This window comes from Pithys albifrons, chromosome 1 (genome assembly GCF_047495875.1).
Source record: "Pithys albifrons albifrons isolate INPA30051 chromosome 1, PitAlb_v1, whole genome shotgun sequence".
NCBI classification, from domain to species: Eukaryota; Metazoa; Chordata; class Aves; order Passeriformes; family Thamnophilidae; genus Pithys; species Pithys albifrons.
Genome location: NC_092458.1, coordinates 117,201,645 through 117,227,405, shown reverse-complemented (window position 1 = coordinate 117,227,405; position 25,761 = coordinate 117,201,645). Strand labels below are relative to the sequence as shown.

General features: G+C 50.7%; 1 protein-coding gene across 1 annotated transcript; it reads left to right on the top strand.

Moving 5' to 3' along the window:
- The first annotated feature begins 1,100 nt into the window (after positions 1-1,100).
- Positions 1,101-23,344, top strand: MAP6 (microtubule associated protein 6). Its single transcript, XM_071564952.1, has 3 exons — positions 1,101-1,941; positions 21,091-21,304; positions 23,036-23,344. Exons 1-3 carry the CDS (start codon positions 1,223-1,225, stop codon positions 23,234-23,236), a joined length of 1,134 nt encoding a protein of 377 aa, XP_071421053.1. The 5' UTR covers positions 1,101-1,222; the 3' UTR covers positions 23,237-23,344.
- The last annotated feature ends 2,417 nt before the right edge of the window (positions 23,345-25,761 follow it).

The window sequence follows — 25,761 nt, the reverse complement described above, 5'->3', positions numbered from 1 at the left end:
TGCAGCCACTGATGGGGGGGAATTGTTTTTCTCTTGTTGCAATCCAGCGTTTGAGTGTGTGGGTTTCACTGGGAGTCCTGCCTTTACTGGAGTTCTGCTCCCAGTGGAAATGCTGGCAGAGCAGGGAGGCTGATAAAGACCTGAGAGCTTTGAGTGTGGGGTGTCTGCACAGGGTTAGATCCGGAGGGAAAGGTGATTCGGGTGCAAATGGACTTTATTGGCATCAGGGAATAAAGAGAAAGATGCAGGGAGGAACAGGGGGATGAAGGAAGAGATGGAGGGACATGGGGAGAGTAGAATACTGGCATGACGGGATGGAGAGATAGAGACAGGGAGAGATGGAGGCATGAAAGAAGGTATGGAAAGATGGAGGCATGGTGGGGTGAAGGGATGAAGAAATGGAGCAAGGGAGATATAGAGGGAAGGATGGACTGATGGCAGGATGGAGAGATGAATGGAGGGAGAGATGGAGGGAGGGAGGGTGGGATGGGGAGAAGGTGGAGCAAGGTTAGAGAGGAGTGCAGAGTGGGATTTGGGGTTGTGAATCCAGCCTGGGAATGTGAGTCTGGAGGCAGCCATCAGCCAATCTCGCTGCAGGAGTGGGTTGGGGGCTGTTTGGGTTTGTAGCTGCAAGTCTGCAATGAAATGGGAAAGAAACAGGCAAAAGGAAAGAATAAAGTGTGTGTGTGTGTGTGTGTGTGGCTGCACACACATGTGCACACATGTTTGGCTTTATCCATAAACCCTGTCTCAGGGAGGAGAAACTGGAGCAGCAGCTGGTGCTGAAACAGCTCCTGAAAGATCTGGGTGTGCATTTGCACATACGTGTGCAGGTGTGTGTGTCTGTGCAGGTGTTACACATACGTGTGCAGGGGTGTGTGTCTGTGCAGGTGTGTCTCACACACACACACACACGGCCATGTCTCACACATACGTGTGCAGGTGTCTGTGCAGGTGTGTCACACACACACACGGCCGTGTCTCACACATACGTGTGCAGGTGTGTCACACACGGCCTCCCTCCCCGGGGTGCGTGTGCAAGCCCCGCCCCGAGCCCCGCCCCTGCAGGTCCCGCCCGGTCCGATGCCCCGCCCTGCCCGGTGCGGGGCGGAGCGGATCCCGGTGCGGGTGCCGGCGATCCCGGTGATCCCAGTGCGGATCCCGGTGCTGGTCCCGGCGATCCCGGTGCGGGTCCCGGCGCGGGTCCCGGCGCGGGGCCGCCATGGCGTGGCCCTGCATCACCCGCGCCTGCTGCATCGCCCGCTTCTGGAACCAGCTGGACAAGGCGGACATCGCCGTCCCGCTCGTCTTCACCAAATACTCGGAGGCCACCGAGCATCCCCCCGCGGCCCCGCCGCGCCCCGCGGCGCCCATCGAGACCCAGCCGGGCGGGGAGGGCGCGGCGGGCGCTGCGGGGGCTGAGCCCGCACCCGGTGCCGCCCGGCCCGGCCCGGCCCCGCACGCCTCGCCCCCGGCGGACTCGGTGATGCGGCACGACTACAAGCCCTGGAAGGTGCAGCGGCCCGAGCCGAGCTGCAAGCCCAAGAGCGAGTACCAGCCCTCGGACACTCCATTCGAGAAGGAGACGCAGTACCAGAAGGATTTCCGTGCCTGGCCCATCCCCAAGCGGGGCGACCACCCCTGGATCCCCAAGCCGGGCCCTTCACCCGTGCTGGCCCTGGACCGCGCTTCCCCGGAGAAACCGGCCCAGGAGAAGCGGCGCAAGGTGCACCTCGCCCCCGAGAAGAAGGAGGAAGACCCGGAGGTGGAGGATGAGCATCCCAAAGCGGTGCGGGCCGTGGACGGGCGAGAGAAGGGTCGGAAGAAGGCGGAGGAGGCGGGCGGGCAGCCGGCGGAGCCGGGCAGGGGCCGGGCGGCCGCCGATGCTCTCAACAGGCAGATCAAGGAGGAGGTGGCGGCGGGGGTCAGCTCGTCTTACAGGTGAGACATCCCCTCGTCGAGACCGCCGACCTGCCGACCCCTCGCCGGCCCTTCTCCGGTCCCCCCTGCACGTCCCCGGCAGGAGCATCCCACCCTGGGAGTGAGGCTGTGAAACATTCCGGGGAGAGGGTTGTAGATCCCCTGCCGGAAGAGTGACCGTAAATAGCCCACCTCTCCGGGGGTCGGTGATGGGCAGTAGATGTGCGGGTAGTGAATACATGGTTACTTTCTGTCGGGTGGATTGCTAGCGGCTTTGAGTGCCTTTGTGTGTGTGTGGTCCCTCCCCCCGCATCCCAAAATTCAGAGGCACACACTACCTTGGATTTCCACAGGGGGAATGTCTGGGGTCACCTCCCCGGGACGTGCGAGTCGCCCCTGGTCCTTTCCAAGTGCATCCCTGGATGTCGTGCTGCGGCCAGCCCAGAGGAGCAGCATCCCAGGGCCCCGCGCACCAGTGGGGTACCCCACGCGCCCGAGGGTCCCAGGGAGCATCCCTGATTGTCACCCCCGAGACAAAGCACCCCGGGGCCGCAGGACACGCATCCCAGGCCGCCTGGGTGGGGCAGCGCTGGGATGCTGCCGTGTTCAACGCAGCGCGGCGGGGGAGGGCACATCCCCCTGCCCCCCCCCCCCCAGCCAGAAATGGGTGCCCTTATTTCACCTCCGCAAGGGACCTTGTTTGGGATTCGGGGCGCGAAACTCCTCGCCGCGAGCCGCTGTTGTTGTTCCCCTCCGGGTGAAGGGACTGGATGTGTTGGGAATGCAAAACAAAAGTGATGGAGTGGCTGCCCTGCACGTACGTTTGCAAGGAGGGTTTGCTGCGGTTGTGTGTTCCAGAGCTTTCTGTGGCAGAGCCCACCGCACCGAGACCGGGGCGGAGGTGGCAGGGAGCAAACACGGGGGTTGTGCCGACAAAAGTGGCATCGCAGGCTTTTTGCTTCTCCCTGTAGCCGTCTGAGTGCGGAGGTGTTTATGTCTTTGAACGGGAGATTTTCCTCCTTGGGCAGATTTTAAGGTGACACCCAGCCATCAAACAGGTAGTACAGTCTTGCAGATTGGAGATGCAGCTGGGTTTTGACCCCCCAGTCCCACCGATGAGTGTGTGGCACAGCAGAGCTGACACTCGGCTCCTTTCCCACATCCCTGCGTGGTTCAGGCAGTGAGACTTTGATGTTTGCTGCTGCTCAGCATCAGCTCTGGCTCTCCCTGGGGATGTGGGTGATGCTGAAGGCTCGGGGGCACCCAGGTGTGATGGTGGTGCTTCGCTGAGACACCAGAAAATGGGCAGGGATTTTTGGGGGCTCTGTTTTGCAGGGGTGGAGTGTGGGGAAAGAGTTTTCCAGGAGTGACACAGCCCTTTAATCTGCCGTGGCCAGCTGGGATCTGAGACTCTTTTTGTCTGCTCACCTTGCTAGGGCTGGGCTTGTGCTGGGGATCGCAGGGCTAAGGCAGAAAGCTCTCCTGGAGCTGAGGAGCTGTTGTGTCGCTTCTCTCCCACATCTGCAAAGGATAATTAGACCTATTTACTTGTGTGTTTAAATGCAGGCTGCTCACCTTCCCATCCCTCCAGTCTGCTCCAGCAAATTCCTACGGCAGCTGGGTTGGGATTCCTTCCCTAAGGAAAGGGGTTGGGTCGGCTGGGATTTTAAATCTAAGAAGAACTAGAAGGATTCAGCTCTCCTTGTGTTGCTCCTTGGCTTTCAGGACACTGTTAGGGCTTCTCTTTCCTCTTGGGTCCTCATCTGCCCTCCCACTCCCATGTTTTCCTTCCTTGCAGCATATTGCAGGAGAAGTGTTTGCTCTGATGCTCAGCCCTGGAACATAAGCATCTCTTCATTAATGCATAAGTGATGTTGTGGCTAATTGTTCTCATTTTCTGTTCAAATTAGGCATCTCCAAAGTGTTGTTTATTGTTTGGGTTCTTCTTAAAAGCCAAATTCTCCAAATCTTTATTCCTGCCCAGAGCCTGGCTCCTTGTACTGGGTGGATATTGAACATCTCCAAGGGTGGAGATTCCACAGCCTATTAGGGCAACCCTGTGGGCCAATAGTAGCCAAAACCATCTCCTGATGAGCTGGAGAGGGGCAAGGATGGCTCACATGGGGTTTGTCCCCCATGGCCTTTGCTGGCCTGTGCATGGCTGGGGGCTCCCCATGGGAGCAGCAGGGAGCAGGGGAGGTGTCCTTACAGTCCTCTGCCTCTGCTGCGCATCAGCGTAATGTGATGCTCCAAGGCTGGCACACAATCCCTTGGTGCAACCAAAGAGCACACCACGAGTGGTTTTTCATCTCTCTCTGTCCCCCTGGGCATTATTTCCATGTCAGGAATAGCCGAGGGCATGGAACAGGGTAAGCAAGTAGCCCAAGGTCATGGGGGAAGTCCATGCACAAGGGAAGAACTCCCTTTTTTAAGCTCAGTGTACCAAGACAGATGAATATTGCAGAGCCCTGGTGAGCTCCTCCCAGGTCTGCCCAGAGGTGCAGAGCAGAGGTGTGCCTGGTGGTGATGGCCATGGAGGATGGAGGCTCCTCCCAGCCAGGATGAGTGATTTGTTTGCCTTTGAGCCCAGCAGCCTTTGGGGAGGCCAGAGCAGCAGTGGGTGTCTGCTGGAGACTGCCTGAGCTCAGGGATCCTACAGCATGAATAGAATTGAGTTATATGATTTAGTATTTATTTATGCTATTAGTAGCATTTCTATTGTTTATGTATATATATTTATTTGCTCATCAATTATAATTTGGCCACCCCTGTGGAAAGCTGTTGCTGGCGGATGGAACCTTTTCTTGTTCAGTTCTCTGATGTCCCATAGAAAGATCTGGTGGCATCACTGAGGGCTTTATTTGTACTGGGCACAGAGGTGACCCTGGTGACCCCAGTTCTGGAGTGCTTGGGAGGGGATTTTTCCCCCTGAAGGAAGGAATAGGCAGAGCTCTTCTCCCTGCTAGGATTGACCCTGGGGATCTGAGAGAACAGGTGACAAAATATGGAGACAGTGGCATTTGCTGGGGGATGTGGAACAATTAGAAGCACATTTGGCAGAAATGCAAGAAGGAATAAATGCTTTGTATTTTATGTCTGGAAAATGTGAGAAAATGCCATAATTAGGTGTTTCTTGGGTGTTTTTTCCCCCTGCATCTTTGTCTTGCATTTTTCACCTCTTGTTATCTTTATTCTCTGAAGACAAAAGATGTAAAAGGGAAAGGAAATATTTCACCCCCTTTGCAGGGTATCAAAATGAGTACTAAGGGCATGATTTTCCCCCAGAGAAGTAATACTGCAAAAACTGCATTTCCAGTTCTTTACCAAAGCAATTATTTTTTTCTCCCCCATCAATTTCCTTTCCTGGCAGAGGAAACAAAACAATGAAGGCTTCAGTGGAAAATTTTGGACTGCCTCTAGTATTAATGAATTGCCTGTTGCTAAGGTTCTGTCATTCAGCTCGGGCCCTGGAGGTACAGGAGATGTGGAGCAAATGAGAATTTGTAGTAGCTGTAGAGATGAATGAGTCAGCACTGGAGGCTTGCTGAGTGTTTGTGGGAGATGCAGAGATCATTTCGGGAGGGATGTCCATCCACACAGCGAGGCTGGAGCAGGATCCATGTGGGATTTGGGCTCCACCATTATGGTTGTGGACATGGAGGGCTGGAAGGACCTCCCAGGGCCATCTGGTCTACATCCCATTGCAGGGGAGGGGGATGATATATGGAGAGCACACCAGGCTGAAGCCTGAGATGACCCAGCAGGGTGTGCTGGCAGCCCTGAAACCCCCTGAAATGCCCGAGACTCTGCCACAGAAATGGGGGACTTTAAGTTGTGCGATTCCAGCAGGAAGGGTGTGCCAAGGCCTCAGTCCCTGGGGCTTTGCAACTCATTTCCAGTCTGGGCCAATGGGCAGGTTGTCATTTGCTGTTTTATTTGGCTTCCTTATTTCCCTCTTCCCTTTTGTAGTTTTCTGGTTTAATTGGTTTATTTCTTTCTGGTTTGTTTGTTGTTTTATTGGGTTGCTCAGAGTCTTTCTCCTGCCCAGGTGTCCCTGCTCAGTGTCACCAGGTACAGTCACATCGTTTGGCTCCGTAGGTCGTGAGTCCAAATATTTGTGATCTCCTGTTCACTCCTGGGGTTGTTTTGGCTTTAGGCCTCAGTTGGGCCTCAGTTCTGCAGGCCCAAAGGATGTGACAGAGACCAGAAGGGACAAGCATCACCTGACTTAAGCAACCAAAGAGGTATTTCATATCATCTGACACCATCAAGAAGTGTCAAGAAATCTCTTTTGGGTTTTGTCTCAGGTTGGTGAGGCTGCCCTGCCCTCCTGAGATCAGGCCTTGCCGCCATCCCCGCTCTGTTATCCAGGGAAGTGAACATTTTCTTGTTAATTTTCTCCTCTCTTTCTGGGAGGTTTCTCTGGAAGAGTTTTTGGGAGTTTTTGTGGGGTTTGGGTGGTTGGAATCTGTATTATTTGGTTGGCATTTCTTTTGTTCTTCTTGGCAAGAAGAAATCCAAGTATTTCATGGGTCAGGAGTATTAACTTTTCCCATAGACATGGTCTAACTGTAGCCTCAAAGCTTTGCCTTTTAGGTTATTTTATTTAGGTATTTTCTTGTGATGAAACTATTTAAATGAGTCTGGAGAAGAAGAGGCTCTGGGGATGGTTAATTGTGGCCTTCCAGTACCTGAAGAAGCTACAAGAAAGATGGAGAGGGACAATTTACAAGGGCCTGGAGGGCCAGGGCAAGGAGGAATGGCTTCAAAGCCAAAGAGAGTAGATACAGATTAGATATTAGGGAAAAAATATTGACTGTGAGGGTGGTGAGGCACTGAGAAAGGTATTGTTGTTAGTCTGGTTTTCTTTTTCTCACTTTTGTAAATATATGTATTATATAATATTCTGATTTTAATTGTCTTTCTTTTGTATAAGAAGTTTGCTACTTCAGGTTTTGGGTTTTTTCTCTTTCCCCTTTTGCCTTGGTTGGAGGGGGACCCTTTTTCTCTGTGCTGGGCAGTTGGCATTTTGCCAGCTCAACCCAACACAACTCCCTGTATCAACCTTTTCTCTCCAGCTCTTCCCTGATGAAATCTGTGTAGTAAACAGATGCAGACTGTTGGAGATGAGTCCCCATTTCTGCTGAGACTCACCAGTCATGTTTGTGGCATCCCAGACTCATTGAGAGTCCCTGATCTACCTTTGAGAAACCAGGATGTCCATGTTCTTCCCCTTCTTACACCCTTGGAGCTCCCATCCCATCCCATCCCAAGCCATCCTGGTGCTTAGCCCAAGCCTGGAGTTCAGCACTGGTGGTTTCCATCCCGTTCTGAACGCAGCGTCAAGGTCAGTCCCTTCTTCCTCCCTCTTGCCTTCCTCATCCCGCCCCGCTCTGGTGCTGCTGTACCACGTTGTGTCATCAGGAGGTCTCATTAGTGCTGCCCTACATTTTTTGTGCCAAAGTCAACCTTAAAAATGTTACACACTGCTAACCTGCTTCCAGGCTGCAGCTCAGCCCTCCAGCACTGCCCATTCCCCTCACCCAGTTCCTGTTCTGCTGATGCTCATCCTCACCAGCTTAATTAATAATTTCCCACAGGGCCCTGGATAAAAATGCTTCACTGAAACCTGGTAGATTCTCACTTTCTTTTGTCTGCTAAGTCAGTTGTATGGAAAGACATGTCAAACCTCTCTCCTCTCCCCCAGCTGCCCTGTCTGCTGAGCCCACCAGCACATCCCACGCCCACTGGTGGCTTCCAGCTGGAACACAAACAGCAAACAAACAGAAGAGGAGAGGGCTCAGCTCTTTCAGACTCCCTGTCCTTTCTCTTCCAAAGAAATCACAGAGAGCAGTAGTAAATTTGACTTCTCTCACATTCAGAGCGTGACCTTTGCTGTTCCTGCCTCCTCGGGCTGCACAAGGCGGTGCTTTCGGAGTTCTCTGTACTCCAACCCACACCAATCCTGCTGCTCCTTGCTCTGAGCTGATTGTACTCATACATACATATACATATATATATATATACACATATATTTGTATGATATCTTCAGCTACGCCTTGCCCCATCAGGGCAGGAGCACGGATGCTCTCCTGCTACCACCATGGTCCAAAGGGCCATTTTAGGGAAGTTGTATAGGATGGAAGTTTTATTTCTCTTGATTTATAACTCAGTATTCTGGATATCCTTCCAAGGTCCTCTATATTGTATATTTATATTTATATTTATATTTTATATATTTTTATGTTTGGATTTTTTGTACTTACATATTATTAATTTTATCTTTATAGATTAATGTATTTTATATAGTCATATTTTATATATTTTACATTATATATATTTTTATATATTGCAATAATAATAATGCACACAAACTGGGCTCTTCCCCAAGGTACTCCTTTAACCTCCAACTCATTCTCCTCCCCAGCCCCAGCACTGCAGGTCTTCTGTACCAAACACATTTGCTTCCTATTAATAACTACTTCATTTCCATGAATAGCTCATTACAAAGGGAACACATTTTTCTCTCTACTAATACTTGTTTTCTGCTCAAATGATGCCTCCACCTGAGGGGCCCCTGCAGCACTTTGCACACTCAGAGTGCACAGAGACACTCCTGCTGCTCTGTGGCTGCTGCAGGCTGTGCTGCTGGGACCTCAGGGCAGGAGCTTTGGGGCTGGAGGGTGGGGAGACTGGTACTTTTTCTTAAAAAAAAATAAAAATTTAAGTTTAAAAAAGAATTCTTAAAAATTTAATTTTTAATATTTAACTTTTAATGTTATTTTTAATTTTAGTTATTTTTTAATGTTTGGAGTGGTGTTTTTTGTTTGGGTTAAAGGGTTTTTTTGGTTTGATTTTTGAGGGATTTGTTTTGTTTGTTTTGGTTTTTGAGGGGTTTGTTTTGTTTGTTTGGATTTTGGGGGGTGTTGGTTCTTGGTTTCATTTGCGTTTGGTTTGTTTGGGTGTTTTTGTTGGAGGTGCATTTCAGGCTGGAGAAGAGAAGGTTGTGTGAGACCTCCCAGCCCCTTCCAGGAGCTGAGGGGCTGCAGGGAACCCAGCGAGGGACTGTTCCTGAGGAGCTGCAGGGACAGGAGAGGGCAGTGTGGGCAGGATGGAAGAGGGGAAATTTGGGTGAGGTGTCAGGAGGGAATTCCTGGCTGGGAGGGTGGGCAGGCCCTGGCACAGGGTGCCCAGAGAAACTGTGGCTGCCTCATCCCTGGGGGTGTCCAAGGCCAGGCTGGAGCAACCTGGTCTATGGAAGGTGTCCCTGCATATGGCAGGGGTGGCACTGGATGGGCTTTGAGGTCCCTTCCAACCCAAACCATTCCATGTGTGATCTCCACTGGATGGGGAAGGAAATCCAGGTTGCTGTGGGAATCCTGTGGGTGGCTGCTGTCCCACATCCCTCCCCAGGGCTCCTGCCTGGCAACACTCTCCCCGTGTCACTGAGTTGCTGCAGGGTGTTTGTCCACCCAGCCTTGCAAGTGCCTTCCTGGAAAGCAGCCAGAGATTCCCCTCTGGAATACTTTGCCAGGTCGCTGATCCCCAGCTGATGGTGCCTGGCTGCTGCTTTGCTTTTCCTGTTCCTTCAAAGGGTTGTGCAGGTGCTTTGCTGCTTATCTAACTCAGAAAGAGGAAAAAAATAGAAGGTGGTGATTTTTAAAGAACCCAGTGCCCTTCTGGAGTGGATCTATATATTAATTAATCAGATTAGTTAATGCCAGAGTGGCTTGGATTGGGAGGGACCTTACAGTTCATCTCATTCCACCCCCCCTGCCATGGACAGAGGCACCTTCCACTATCCCAGGTTACCCCAAGCCCTGTCCAGCCCTTTCCTGAGCACTTCCAGGGATGGGGCAGCAGCAGCTGCTTGGATCATCTGACCTCAGGTGTCCTTCTCCCAGTCCTGCTCCCCTTGCACAGAGTCTGATCAATATGCTTCTTTTGGGCCTCCTGTGTGTAGGGACCAGCTGTGAATTAAATGATGATTATGTGAAATTAATTCCTAAAACTAGGGGGAATTATTACTGCCATGGTCTGTGTTTGTGCATTGATGGGGCTGCAGATGAGGACTCTGACCACGCTTTGTGCTCCTGTGATTTGGGTATCAATGGATGTGCAGAAGGTCTGAGATGGGGGAGGAGAGGGGGGATTGGAGGCTGCCCATGCAAGTTCCTCGAGGGTATGGAAGCCCCGGGCTGGGTTTGCAGGGGGACTATCCCCAGCCAGGGACTCCGCACATCCAGGGGGGGCAGCACCGGGCTCAGGTCTCAGCCAAGCAGCAGAGCTTGTCCCAGTGTCAGCCAGTAGCTATGGCAACCCACAGGAAGGATTCCCAGAGAGGGATGTGTTGGCAAGCAGCCCAGTGGAGGGAGGACAGAGGAAAAACCACGTGTTCCCTCCGGGGAGCTGGGATGGGTTTCAGGAGCACCACCATCCTGCGGAGAGCAGGGGAGATGCTGGTGCTGGAAGTTGCACTGGTTGTGTCTCCAGCAGTGGGTAAAAGCCTCTGGTGGCACAGCAGTGTTGGAATAAAGCTTGGAGCAGGCTCAGAGAACCACAGAATGGCTTGGGTGGGAAGGGACCTCAAAGCTCATCCAGTTCCAGTCTCTGCGAAGGGTGTGAATTGAACATGTGCTTGAGGTTCTCCCCAGCTCCATTGCCATGATCCCCCTTCGTGCTGGTTCTAGGACTGCGACTGATGTCTGACCCCTGTACAGGGAGGATTTTCACCCTCCCAAGGGAGATGTCTCTTTTGTGACCAGTTGCAATTTGTCCCCCTGGCCTCACAGCACCCTCCCAGGGAAGAATTCCCTCCCAGTACCCCATCTAACCCCCCCTCTGGCAGTGGGAAGCTCATTCCCCCTTGTCCTATCGCTCCAGACCCTTATCCAAAGTCACTCTCCAGCTCTATTAGAGCCCCTTTAGGGACAGGATGCCTCAAATATCCCACAGGCAATTTTAATGTACAGCACTGCTTTCCCCCCATGGTTCTGAGTGGTGCCTTTTTGCAGGTAAGAGATTGTTCAGGGCAGAATGTGGCATTGGGACCATCCCAGCTCTGTGCTGTATTTCATCCATGTAATCTCATGCTGAGTCCTCCACTTGTGCTTGGCTAAATCATTTTGCATGAATTGGGATTCAAAGAGATCTTGACATATTGGAGAAATAGCCTGAAATAAAGCAGGAGTTCAGGAGAGGACACAGAGGTGGGGATGGGCAGCACTGCTGGTGCAGGTGGGAACAGCAGGGGCAGTTCTGCAGGGAATCACAAATCACGTCAGTAAGCTTATTTATTACTCAAAAGTAATAAATTAACAACAAAATCACTCAAAAATACATACTTTTGAGCAAGTAACGTGTTGAGGTGTATGGAGAGGATGGTCATCCTTCCACAGTAGTCAAGCTTCATGTGGGCTCTTTTATTCAGGTGTTGGTTTTGTACTTCAGCAGTCACAGACCAGACAAAGTCCTGAGGACACCCATTAGAGGTCAGGAGTGCAATAGATATGGTTGTTGCAGGAAGCTGGAAAGTGTGGAATGTTTTTGGAATGCAGAAGTAGATTGTTGCCTTTGCATCTCTGAAGTGTGACAGTGGAGTGGGACACTCAAACCTTCTCTTGTCACACCCAGGAGGAGCCAGACTTGGATGTCAAATGCAAAGATGTATTAAGTGCTTTGCTGGAGCAAATCCAGGGAATACTGTGCATCTATGGAGCTGCCAGCAGGATATCTCCACAGTCCCTCTCTGGATCTAGGAAAAAAATAAGTCATTGCCATTCATCATGCACATTGATTTTCTGTCTGCAGTGACCTTGGTGCTGCTCCCTTTTCTTTCTGCTCCCCAGGGCACAGGGTGGATCAAGCAATTACAGTTTTAATAAAAGCTGCCTGGCTGTCTGTGTGGGGACATTGGATTTATATTATCTTGGTGGATTCTGCTGGTCATCAGACATTGCCCCCTGCCCTCTCTCATCCCTGCCATACTCCTGGTCCTTTATCCCATGCTGGGGTCCAGCTGGTGGAGTCTGAGCCCACACTGGACCTTGTGTGTCTTTGCAGCCCAGGCCAGACCACCTGTCAGTGGGCTCACGGCCCCCTCACGTTCGTGCCTTGAGATCATTTGGCACCAGAGGCTGATGTGGCACCACTGCAGCTGCCCTGCCTGTGTGGAAAGCACCACGTGGTGCTCAGGAAATGTGTGGATGTGGCACTTGGGGACAGGAACCAGTGGTGGCCTTGGCAGTGCCGGGTTAATGGTTGGATTCATGTTCTCAGGGCTTTTCCAGTATAAATGATTCTGTGATTCTATGGCTCAAAAGCAGAATATCCCTGTGGATATTGCAGAGATCAATGGAAAGCCCCTTATCATTTGGGGCAGGAGCAGGATTGGATTGACCAGAGCAGAGCACAGCCAAGGATGACCCCATTTAGCTGCTTTAGCAGAGCAAACCCAACGCAACAGCTTCCAAACAGTCCTTTCCCCCGCCCTCCTTTGGGCTGATTGTTCTCTTGGCTGGCATGTTAGTTTTGGGTTTTTTTGCAATGCAATATTTAATTATTACTTAATATAAACATTTTATGAACTGCTACAGGAGGTGAATTATTTATTGGAGTGGGAGGAGAGCTTTTTCTGAGTCTTTCTGCTCTGCCACTTGCAATAAATATCAACCTGGGAGTGTGTTTAAAGCTTGCATACTCTGCCTGGGAGACAGCAATGCTGCCTTCTCCCATCAGCTCCTCTCTCAATTAAGTACCTGCTTAATACATTTGTCCCCAGCATGTTTTATTTCTCCATTAAGCTTGGAACAGCTCCAAAGAAATAAGGATTTCCAAATGGTCTCCTTTCTAAATGAGACAAACATTATTTACTCAGCAGGTACAAGTGACTGGGAGAGCCTGTAAACATTTGCTGTCCCCACAAAGTGCTGTGGGAGAGCAAACCTCCCCCTTTGCAGAAGATTTGTAAAAGTGGTGCTTTTGATTATTAGTCCCCAGACTTTCTGCCTGGGAGCATTTTTGCTTTAGGGAGGGATGGCTGGGCACACTTGGGTGTGCTGGCAGTGGGTTTGGGGGCTGGCAGTGGGGCTGGGTGTGTGGTGCTTGCAGGGAGCATGCAGTGAGGAATGTTCAGCCCTGTGCTAATGATCCCTTTCTTGGGGAGTGGCTTTCCATCATCCAGACATATTTTTGAGGCTGTTTACAGCCACATTACGGTGGCAGCATCCTCTACACCGAATGTCTCTGGCCACATGAGCGTTGGAGCAGCTCTGCCTCAGAGCAGGTGGCTCATTTGCAACCTCCTCCAGATGTTTCAGGCTGGGTCTGGAGGTGCCAGACCCTCGGCTTCCCAAGCCGTGTCAATGCAAGGTGTTCCCCAAAATGGGAACAGGCTCTGGGTGTCTTGGGTATTTCTGGGGTTTTGTCCCAGCCTGTGGAGCTCTCTGGGCTTTGTACCCTGCTCACAGCGTTTCTAAATCCCCTTGGCTGGCACAGGCAGCTGAGCACAGCTCCTGGGATTTTCTTTCTCGTGGGTGTGTCTCCCTGACTGTTTCCGTGTGCTTGGGGTGATGCTTCTGCTGGAGCTCAGTGAGGGACTTGTGAGCACTGGAGAGGCCCTTGTAAACAACCACTTAGAAAACAACTTTCCTCCAGAGCATGTTTACATTTCCCATACAAAGCTTGCTGAGCTTTCTCCTTACCCTTAGTTCATGATGGCTTTGGTGTGGACACCGTGGGACCTGCAGTGACCACTAATTGCTTCATTTGCTCATACTGGCCCTTGTTTTTAACTAATTAGGGGAAGATTTCACAATAGAGCCATCTGCTCCAGTGCCTTCTGCTGTCTCTTGCCCAGACTCCCCCGAGGCAGCTCTGATGGCCCCAGTATTACCATTTTGATCCCATGGGACCAGCCCAGCTGTTGGGAAGCCAAAGGGAGCAAGTTCTCCCCATCAGAACATCAGTGATGGACAAGGAGTGCTGGTGGTTTCCCAAGCCTGGGGTGGGAGAATGGGGAGCATTTTCTTCACTAGTTTTCTGATTTCCCACAATTCATCTCATTTTATGCCTCCCCCTGGCAGGGACAGCTTCTAAACAAAGATGGGTTAACTGGGAGTGGATGGGCTGAGTATTACACTGTTAGAGGGACTTTAATGGACCTAATTCTGCTCCCTGTTATACCCTGATGACTTGTGGTGCTGTGTTTATGGTTTCCTAAAAAGATTCATGGGCATCTTAAGCTTTGTCCTGTCCCCAGAGAAGCTTTCCCACCTCCCACTTTCCCCAGGCTTTGAGTTTAAAGCCATTTCACCATGTCTCTCTTGCTTTTAGAAACAACTTCCCACAGCATCCAGGCAATTTTAATGGAATTTTCATGTGTTTCCTTTCCAGTAATTCCACATATGTCGTGCAAGGAGCTCTGCACCTTCCTGTCTACAGTGCAAATCAATTTTAGAACTGGATGTTGCAACCCTTGCAATAACACAGCATTAAGGGTAAAGATGGGAGGGGAAAATCCGGCTCAGCCTTTCATTGCGCTCTCTTAGCTCGGTAATCCTTTATCTTAAGATCTTTGCTCAATCCTCAGCTTTCTTCTTTCATCTGCTAAATTCCCACCCAGCTCTGAGATGATTTTTCCAGTTAAAAAGAATTACAACCTCTTAATTTCAGCTGCAGAAACGTTCAATGGGTGCGTTGCACAGGAAAGTAAAAATTGGCAGAGTTCAGCCCTCTGTCCAAGGGACTGGCTTGGCACTTTTTTGTGCTGAAAGTACTTTAGATTCATAATATTTATATAGAATCTTGGGAAGAAATGGGACAAGCTCAAATACACGCAGACATAGGCATGGCAAAGGTGGGTGGTGGGACCAAATGTGGGTCAGTCCTCGTGTGTGTTGCATTATTCAAGGCTGTGCTGTTGTCACAGTGCCTGTGCCATGTGTGGCACATCTCCCTGTCCCTGGGCTGTGCCACACCTGGGACATGCTGGGAATGCAGCTCTTTAACTGCAGAGCTTTTGCTGTGAAATATTCTTTGTGTTGGCTCTGGAACCCCAGGGATGGATCCAAGAGATTTCTGCCTGCAAAAAGTACCTGCACCAGTGTTTTTATTATTAGGCATTTTATACAGTATGTGTGTTCTATCTTTCTGTATTTTATTAGTATTATACATTTTTTATTTTTTCATCTGTATTTATCCCCACAAACCATGACCTGAGCTGAACTGCAATAAAGCATTTTTAGTTCATCTCCTGTTGGTGTCTTCAGACACTGGAAATGAGGTGCTGCAAACATCTCTCCCCCAAGAATCCCACTGGAGCCAGAGGCGCCCAAGGCCACTAGTCAAGGGCTGTCCAGCCCTGGCACAGCTGCCCAGGGCAGTGGGGGTGGCCCCATCCCTGTGGCACTTGGGGACAGGGTTAGTGCTGAGGAAGGGTTGGACTCGATGATCTTACAGGGCTTTTCCAACCTAAAAGGTTCAGTGACTCACTGTGCCCTTCCTTTTGCATGGGGATGGGCAGGGACAGGCAGCTCCTGGTTTCTCTGTATCCAGCTGGATATTTGAAGGAGTTCATTGCACTCACCAGGAATTGCACAAAAAGCATCTTCACACTTGAAGAGCAGAAGAATTTGCAGTGCTGTGCTGTCTTTGCAATTTCTTCCACCTTCCCTAATATGCAGGTTTCCTCTCGAGGGGTTTTGTGCCTGAGGCCGTGAGGGATAAACCTCCTCAGTTCACGTGGCCATATTTCTGTGCATTGCGTGTATTGTCTTGCAAGTGGAGGCAGATCCCTGATGCTCTTTGGCCCAGCAAACCCCCAGAGAAGCACTTTGGCTCTGCCCACACTGTTTGGGTTCCTGCAGCCCATCCTGCTCTGCCTGGGGCAGGGCTGTCCCCAGTCCTGATGGGGCTGCAGTGCCCTGTCCATAAAGATGCTGTTGTGTCAGAGCTCCTGCCATGGAGCTGCTTTGTTTGTTTAACCTTGTGGCAAATTTTACACTCCTGTGCCCTTTTGGAGGGCAGGGGCCTTGAGATGCTGCTCTCACACCAACCCACTGGAGAACAGACACACAGGCTTTTAAATGGGATGGTGTTGGCAGAGCTTTGACCTGATGCTGACCCATTTTCCAGGGGTGAACATGACATTTACAGATGGGTTATTTCTGCAAGTGAGCACAGAAATGTCAGGCTGTGATCACCCTGAGAGCTTGACATGGACTGGCTTCCTTGGAGACACCAGCACTGAGTTCACCATCTCTGCAGGCTGGAGCTTGTCCAGAGACAGCATGGGAATCTCTGTATGGAATGACCGACATGTGTCCTTTCCTCAGCAGGACCCAGGAGCTTAGAACAGGAAGGGAAATGCAGAGAGGTATGAACTGGCAAATCTCCCCAGGGCTGTGGGTCACACCAGGAGGTCTCACTATCACTGGGTTTAACCCCAGATCTCCAGAGGGACCTTTCCCTGGTTTCTGGGATTTCTGCTGTGGGATCTCCCAGAGTTATACTCCCCAGAGGCTTTTCCCTTGGGTGGGTGTTCAGCTGCCAAGATTAGGGGTGGCTTTGGGCCTTGGGGCAGTTGTGAGTGCAGAGGGATGTCCTGGATCAGGCTCAGACTGTGCTGTCCCCATGGCTGGGGAGCACAGGGACCTGGGGAGATGCTCCAGGCTGAGCCCAGCTCAGGTGAGGGCAGCAGTGGAAGGAAGGAGATGGTCACGAGGCTGCTGCTGTTTACCCTGAGGTCCACGAAGTCGACTTTGTGTGCCAAAGCTGCCCAGTCATGCCCCTTAGTCTGAGTGTGGGGATTATCTCACCCTGTGCTATCATCCATGGATCTCTCCATGCTGCTGTTCCTCATGGATGGTCCTGGACTCTCCTGTGTCTCCATGCAGTGGCAGGGCTGTTACTCTTGGGGTTTCTTACCCACACCTACTCCTCTCCCTCAGCCCCTTGGCCCTCTCAGTGCTCCCCATCACCTTCAGCCCTGCACTGGTGAGGTTTCAGACAGGGCAGCCTGTGCAGTGATTCTTCCTCCTCGGAAGCCCATGCTCCATGGCCCTCAGGCAGTGCAATATCCATGATTTGTGGGCTGCTGACTGAAGCAGCTTTTATAAATGGATCACAGCATGGTTCTGCCCTGCCAAATGACTCGACTTCATCCTTTTCAGGACATTAATCTTAGCATCTTGCTCATGGCCTCCTTCAGCCAGTGCCAAAGTCACCTTCTTGAGGGCTCAGCACTTTCCTCCTCTTGTGTGCCAGTGCTGTGCTTGATGGGCCCTAACCAGGGATGTCCCCACATGCTCATCCCTCTCCATCCTGCTCACACTCACTCCATTGTCCATTGTCCAAGTTTCAAATTCTGCATTAATGTATATCCCTTTGTTTTAGTACACAATTAGATACTGGCTTGTCCAGACTGACTTGCTCTGTGGACATGTGTGTGTATATATATATTTATATATATTTGTGTGGGTGTGTGCATGTCTTAGAGGTTGATTATTAATGGTTGTGGAAAAAATAATCTTGGGCACCAGGAGCTTCTTTCTACCATTGACAGTGTGAGTGCAACCTTACAGTGAGTGATTGTGTCCCAGATAATGGCCCTGCCAGTGCAGGATAAAGCTGCCATTAAGCAGCCACGTAGGAGCTGGGGAAGGGGCACTGAGGCAGCAGGCAGGGACAGGGCCCTTCTGCCACCTGCAGTGGGAAATGTGCCGTGTTGGCAAGGCCACTGACAGCAGGAGTGGGTTGGAACTGACTTTTAATTAAAGGGGGCTGGGGTGGAAAATGGGCTGAGGGACCTCAGTTCCTTTACTGCTGGGCATGGCTTGGGAGGCAGGTTTTGGCTCTTGCAGAGTAGCCACCATTGATGAGGCTTGTCTTTAAAGTCATTTGTGTTTGCAGGAGGATGCACAGCCTGTGTGTATTGTGTCCAAAGGGAATGTTTTCTGTTCACACTGGAAAGGAGAACAGCTTTAGGATCAGAACATGGGCCTGCTCCCCATCTGAGCAATCCTTTCTGAGCACCATCTGCTTGCAGTCCAGAACCTGCTGGCTGATCACAGCCAGGACAAGCCAGCCAGAGGGAGGCTGGAGGAGATTCTGCAGCATGGAATAGCTGCTGCTTTGGCCCATGATTTGTAGGGAACAGTTAAATGCTGAAGGTAACTCTGAACACTCTCAATACCCATCTAAACAGCCATGACTTAATTATATCTCATTGTTTACTGGAGTTCAGTGTCTTCCTTTGCCATCGAGTCCAAGGTTTGACCAGCCATTAGAACTGATTTTGGATTTCCCACTATTTCATTTCACTGAACATCTCTTTTCCTGCATTAAGACTGGAGAATATTTGGGAACAAATGATCCTGTATTTCAGAAAGGCAAAATAATTTGAAAATCGCAGATAAATTTTTTACTTAGTTTGGCCCAAATATACCTTTTTTCATTGCTGTTTTGTTTAGAGGAACATTAAAGAGAAGTATGATGCTCTGAAATACCCCTTGTGAAGCATTTTGGTGGTTTGCCTCATAAGAAGATTCACAGTCCTTTTGTGTTGTCCTGAGCAGAGTAAAGAGAAAAATGGGACAGGAAGGAGAAAAATGGGACAGGAAAGAATTAAGGAGACTGAAAAAGGAAACCAACTTTTCACTTTAGAATTAATTAAACATTTCAGGCCTAATGCTTGGCACAGATCGAGGGAGGGGGGGAGGTTTCTGTGAAAAATTGAGTATTTTTCTTTCTTGTGGAGCTGTGATTTTCCAGATGAGGCTGGAGATGTCCCTTCTGTGCAGGGCTGCAGTGTGAGGCTCCTGCTGTGCCCTTCCTGCACCTCTCACTGCTCTGTTGTGCCCCTCAGGATGAGGGAGCTGGGCTGGGCTGGTGCCAGCAGGGCTGCTCCCAGCAGAACAGCCTCACACCCTGTGCTGCTGCTGAACAAACAGCCTCTCTTCAAAGTCCTTCAAAGCACGGGGAAGCCTTGAAGTGGTTAAACCTGGCCCTGTCCTCCCCTCCTTCCCCCTCTGGGCTTTGCTCTGGGGTCGAGAGATGGAGGCAATCCCTGCCTTGATGAGCATCTCCAGAGGTAGCTTGGAGCTCATTTCAGCCCCAGTGTGCCCTGGCTGGGCTGGAGGAGGGTGTTCAGGTCACCTTCACCTGCCATGGCCTCCAGCAAACGCCAGCCAAGGGGAAATGCAGTTAAAATGAAGTGACTGGTGTGGCTGGAGCAGCGTGGTGTGCACAGATAGATGTGGGGAGCAGACCAGGCTATTGTCACCTTGGGAGATCTGCTGCCTATTTCTTTGCAAGGCATCTGCCCCGTCCTGTAGCCCTGTGGTCTCATCAGGTCTGAGCAGGGATAAACTCTTTAACTTCCCTGGGAATTTTTCCCATCAAACTTGGCTTGCAAAAGGTCATCTGGTGCCTCATGTACTCCTTTTTGCTGAGTTTCATTTCCAGTTCCATTTCAGGTCAGCACTGGGTTCCCTACTGATTCTAGTTATTCTTTGGGACTAGGCAGACCTGTAATTTGCTGCTATTTCAGCTCAGCCCCTTCATTTCATGCCAAGACAGCATCTTAGAATCTTCCTCAGCACAGTGAAGAGCAAGCCCTTAGATAAGGAATCCCAAAGCTGGACTAAGCTGTGCCTGTTGGATACATCCAGACTGGAGCTGGGGCATGGCTCATCTTTGGCTTTTGTTCAGGGGTAGGTGAGCTGTGGGCTGAGCTTTTTGGGGAATACTCTGAGAGCTGATGTGGTGTGGAGCATTCTGCAGTGGTCCAGACACCACTGTGACCTGCTGTTCTGAGAACAGGGGGAAAAGGGTGTTTGCAGGGCTTGCTCAAGAGCTGACAAGGAGCTGCCCTGATCCTGCACATGGAGGGATCCTGGTTTCCCACTCCCTCAGGACACCAGCTGACCTCCTGCAGCCCCATCTGAGCATCCTCTGGTGGTGTGTGCATGTCCATGCTGGAGCTTTCCTCAGCCTCTGGACTCAGTCCAGCTGCTTATCTTCATGAAAGGGAAAGCTGAATATCTCCATGCCCATTTGTCAAATTTGGTAGAAGCTGATTAAGATGTTCAGAGGTATTATGGAAAGGGATTGACGGGCAGTACCCTCACACAGGGTTCATTTCCCTGCTAATCCAGGCTGAAAAGGAGTAACACAGCCCAAAAACGTGGAGCAGGGCAGGAGGGGCAGGGTCTGCAGTGCAGAGGTCCTGTTGCCTCAGAAGTCCTAAAATTAAGGGCTTTGAACAACCTGATGTAGTGAAAGGTGTCCCTGCCCATGGAAGGTGGGAATGAAACAGGCTTTAAGGTCCCCCCCAACCCAAACCATTCTGTGATTTCCAAGGACAATTCACCTCTGCAGAGGGCTTGTACCTCCACTGTTGGGATAGCTCCTGGCTTGCATGGAGTTTGAAGGATCTAAAAACTGCCTTGGACTGTCTGAGCACAACCCCTGTAAGGTACCAACACATTTGGGGTTTCTCCATCCCCATTCTCAGAGGAGTGGGGATTTTTAGAGAGAAAATGAAAGGGTTTGCTTCTAAACTGGGCAGATGTTGGTGCTGTATTGGGAGGAACTAGAAAAAAGAGGGGAAGGATGCTGTGGAACGTGGCCAGCAGATGGTAAAAATCTTTCAAATGTGGGTTCTTTTCCTTCAGAAAGGTGCAGCTCTGTCCAAGAGCAATAAAAGATGGTGTTATTTTTTTCCTGTAAGTCAGGAATTCACTATCAGCTAATAAAGAGAAGCCATAGCTCACAATACCTGATAAACTGTGCATTTCCTGCTCTGCTCAAGTTTACACCTAAGACAATTTTATCTTTTTGCCTGTTCATCCCAATGATTTATCTTTTAGTGTGGAATGAACAAAAATGCTGTGCATGATTTGGTGCAATACAGGTGAAATCACACAACTCTCCACCATGGGGAGCCCAGGACTGGCTGATATTTATAGACCACATTTCATTTCAATTTCTCGCACTATGTCAATAGGTTTTGGATGAGGTAAAAAATGAGCCTGTTTCTGTGTAATCCTGACTGGATGGAGGCAGAAGCCCCTCCACACAGCCCCTGTGGAGCAGTGTGGGATTCCATCCCCATGTCATCTCTGCTCTCCTGTTGGCTGATCCCTGAAGCCCTTTTCGTTTGACCCTCAGGAACGAGTTCAGGCCTTGGATAGACGTGAAGCCCGTGAAGGCCATAAAAGCCAGGCCCCAGTACAAGCCCCCAGAGGAGAAGATGATCCACGAGACCAGTTACAGCGCCCAGTTCAAGGGGGAGCCCAGCAAGCCTTCCCCAGCTGACAACAAGTACCTGGAGCGCAGGAGGATACGCACCCTCTACAGCGAGCCCTACAAGGAACCGCCCAAGGTGAGGGACACAGCAAGGGGCACGTCCCATGGCAGGGCAGGGCTGCACCTGCCTGCCCTCAGCCCCCTTCCCTGGGTGGCACCTTCACTCCAGCCCATGGCATCCACCCTGGAGAGGGTGGGCAATGACAAACTCAGTGTTCCCTGGTGTGTGCTGTGGCATCCAGACACCCCCTGCCCTGGGGTGGAGAGGTATGGGGGGATTGTGCCCCTCTGTCCCTGAGGTGAGCCCCCTCACCCTGCAGAGCTGCCCCAGCCCTGGGCAACAACAGCACAAGGATGTGAAGCAGCTGGAGAGTCCAGAGAGGGGCCCAGAGATGCCCCAGGGCTGGAGCCCCTCTGGGCTGGAGCCAGGCTGGGAGAGCTGGGGGGATCACCTGGAGAGGAGAAGGGTCTGGAGAGACCTGAGAGGCCCTTGCAGTGCCTAAAAGGGCTCCAGGAGAGCTGGAGAGGGACTGGGGACAAGGGATGGAGGGACAGGACACAGGGAATGGCTTCCCACTGCCAGAGGGCAGGGATACACTGTATATTGGGAAGGAATTGCTGGCTGTGAGGGTGGGCAGGCCAGGGCATAGGGTGCCCAGAGAAGCTGTGGCTGCCCCTGGATCCCTGGGAGTGTCCAAGGCCATGTTGGAGCAACCTGGGATAGTGGGAGGTGCCCCTGCCCATGGCAGGGAGCTGGAAATAGGTGGTCTTTAAGGAATCTTCCAACTCAAACTATTCTGTAACTCTGTGGGCTCTAGAACAGCTTGAGGCACTTTGGAGACAATTTCAGACTGTAAAGAAGTGAGGGCAGGGCCCAGATGAAGAGGGGTTTGTGCTGTCATTTCCCATGTGATTATTTAGGCAGCTTTCTCCTCCTCGCTCCAAAAGCATAGGAAGGAACCCCACATTACACTTTTTCCCAGGAACAACGTGGTAAGAGGCAGATCTTCATCTGCAGTATTTCAGAGCCCTCCACTGGTTTTGACAGTACCCACTGCTGGCTTTGATCAGATCAAGGACATGTGTGGAGAAGGGCCTGAGCTGAAATGTCTTCTGGTCTTGTTTTCCAGGAGGGTCTGCATGTAAAAGGAGTCTGTGCAGTTTTAAATCAAGGACCATTAGTCCTTCCCTTCTGAGTGCCCAGGTCTGTGAGGGCTCAGAGGGATGGCAGGGCAGGCATGGAGGAGCTGAAGGCTTCTGTTCCTCCTTCACTTTGTAGCTGTTCTTCCTGTTCTGAGGGGCTGTAGAAACTGTTGTGCGCTTTGCTTCAGGTGCCAAGCAGTGTCCTGTTCCCCAGGTATCCCCAGGTAATTTTCCTCTGTTGTGAGAATCTGTTAAGGACAAACAGAGGAGTCCTGTCCTGTAGGAAAGGTGGGGATTTGTAGCAGCCTCTTTGCCCTGAGCACCATTTCTCTGCCTCCAGTCCAGAGGGAGATTATAAAATGCCTGATAATATTCCCTCTCCTGTTCATCCTGCTGTGTCCTGCTCTGGATACAGTGGGCTCTGCTGGCTCCAGGGGCACTGTGGCTCCAGGGCATCAGGAAAGGAGCTGGCCATTTGCAACACAGCATGAGCCCAGCTGCTCCCTCCTCATGGCAGGGCAGAGCTGAGCAGATGAGGGACTTTTGTGCTGTTTCTGAGCTAAATCCTGTTTCTGAGCTAAATCCTGTTTTCCACCTGTCCTTGTGTCTCCCTCTCTCTGTCTCTTTCTCCCTGTCTGTGTTGTTTTGCCTGTCCTCCATGCAGGTGGAAAAGCCTAGCATAAAGCCTTCCAAACCAAAAAAGACCACCACAAGCCATAAACCCCTGAAAAAGGCCAAAGACAAGCAGATTGCATCTGGCCGGGCTGCCAAGAAAAAGAGCGCCGAGACCTCCAACACAGCAAAGCCAGAGGACAAGGAGAAAAGCAAAGAGATGAACAATAAACTGGCTGAGGCAAAAGAGTAAATGTCACTGCACTTTCCTTTCTTACTCATTTTTTTCCTTTTCTTTCTTTTTTCCTTTCTTTTTTTTTCTTTTCCCTTTGATTAAATAAAGGCCACAAAATTAATTAGAGGCTTCTAATCTGCTTTTTGTTCTGATTGTATTAGAAGCTTTTCTGTTTTATTTCCAAGGAGGATTAGGGAATCCTTGTTTCTGAGGTCAGGTTGTTCTGCTTTGCCTGCACAACACGGCTCTGCACAGAGTGAGGGACATGGGAATGCACGAGTGGGGTTGTAGGAGATGAAGGTGGTGGGTCCTGGTTCCCCATTCCCCATTCATGGTGCTGTGGATCTGCTGAGAATCCCCCAGAATCAGTGATGTGGCCAGCAGTGATTCCCCCTGATGACACTGGTGGGATTTCTGCTCCAACAAGCAATGGGAAAAGAGATCCTGTGGAGATAAAGGACCAAATCCTCCCTTAGGGTATCTGGGGGTGGGTCTCGCTGCATCAAGGCAGCTTCACCCCACTCAAAGTACTTGTTGTAAAAAAAATTATGAGGGAATATGCAGAGAGCAGCGAAGACTTTCCAAGCACGTGACAGGTTAGACAAGGTTATCAGCAGGTTGTTCTTCCCTATTGTTTCCCCTGCATTATGGATCTTTTTAGTTAGTGCTGGTTTGGAATCTTTGTCTGCTTTCTTCACTTCTGGGGTGCCAGGAGACAGAGTTAGGTTTCAGAAAGAGGTTTAGTGTGTAGGTGTGATCTTCCAAGGGGTAGAAAGAACTGTGTCACCAAGGCTGGCTGGAGCTGTCACAGCCCCCATTGTGTGGATCCTTCCCTTCCAGCTGCTGGTGTTCACGTTGGCTCATAAGCATCCCAAGAGGGCCACAAAAAAGATGGTGGGATCCCTAGACTCCCTCCAGACAAGATCTCAGGATTTCAATCCTATTCACTGTGCCCTTACTCTAGGAAATGCCCAGGACCAGTTGGCAGGCTCTAAACCCAGCAGGACCCCTTGTCAGTGAGTGTGAACTGGCCCAACAGACTGGTATTGCATCCCCCACATCTGGGTCCCAGCACCTCTGGAAGCTGTGAGAGTTGTGGTCCCAATCCAGATTTACTGTGCCTGACTTCTGGATTGGGTCCTAAATACCTGAGGATTAATCCTGACCCCACCAAATCGAGTTGTGAAACTCTCCCACAGCAGAGAGGCTGCAAGTCAAGGTGCAGGATTCTCATTACTTACTGTTTCAGCACCCAAATTTCTCTCCTAACATGAAGTCCAGCTTGAAACTTTGAGAGGACAATTGGGAAGAACAAAGAGAGAGATGGGGAGAAGGGTAGGGAGAAGGTGTGTTGCTGTGGAGGTGTTGGAATGAGGAAAGTCTTCCTGCTAAGGGTGTTTTAGAGACGTGAAACGTAACAGAGAGAGGGATGTGCTGGGAGATTGAGGAGCCCCATTTTTGGGGTCTCACCCTGTCAGAATTGGGTTTTTTTGGAAACAGAAGAGAGTGGTGGGCTACAAGGCTGAGAGAAAGCTTCCAAAGGAGAGGAAAGCTGTGTGATGTACAGATAGTGCCATTTGCTGGCCTTAGTGATGAGTAACTGCCAAGCTCAGTGTGTCGTGTGACGTGTCCTGTTTGCCTTGTGCTGGCAGCCGAAACCTTTGAGTAGCAGTGAGTGTAGTGTTCTGAATCCAGTGGTGTGTTTCCAAGCTTTGCTGTGTTAGAACTGTGTGCTATGAGCTAGTCAGGTTGTGTCTGTGGAAAATATATATTCATATATAGAAATATATATATATATTTAAACCTCCGCTGTTTAGGAGGAAACCAGGGAAAATCCTCCAGGAAGTAAAACTGTGGAAATCTTTGTGAATGTAGTGCTTCTTTTTAATTTTGATGTGCATGCCCTCATGGAGATGCTGACCTGTCCATACTGACCATTGCTTTTCTGAGTGCTCAGAAGCCCCTGCAGCACCGCTCAGCTCTGTCCCCAGCACTGAGCTGGGCCAGAGGAGTGTGCTCACAGCTCTTCCCACCCACAAGGGACAACTGGGCTGGAGAAGATGAGCTCCTGAGACTTGGTGTGCTTCCTTGGCCTTCAGGATGCTTCATGCATCTTCCCACCCCTCAGTGACGTCCTTCCCTGTCGCAGGATGTGGCAGCAGCCGTGAAGGTGCCGAGTCACAGCAGGCAGGACATGTCAGGATGGCACTAGACAGTTCCCAACAGCCCAACACACCAATCTTACAGGGACAGACCACACCAAACAATTCTCCCTATTGTTTTGTGGCCCCGAGTTTCCCATTGAAAGAGACACCACACTTGCCACTTGTTTCACCTTGAATTCAATGGGAATTTAGCCCTTGACTTCAAGGTTAGCTCAATTTTGCCCAAGGAACATCATTAAGATGCTCAGACCACCTAATTGAAGCATCCTCACGACTCTGGATCAACTGCTGATCATCCATCAGCTTTGGGACTGCTTCTTCCCACTGAAGAGCATCCACCACAGTGTCTGAGTGAAACATGCCCTGAGTGGTCAGAAT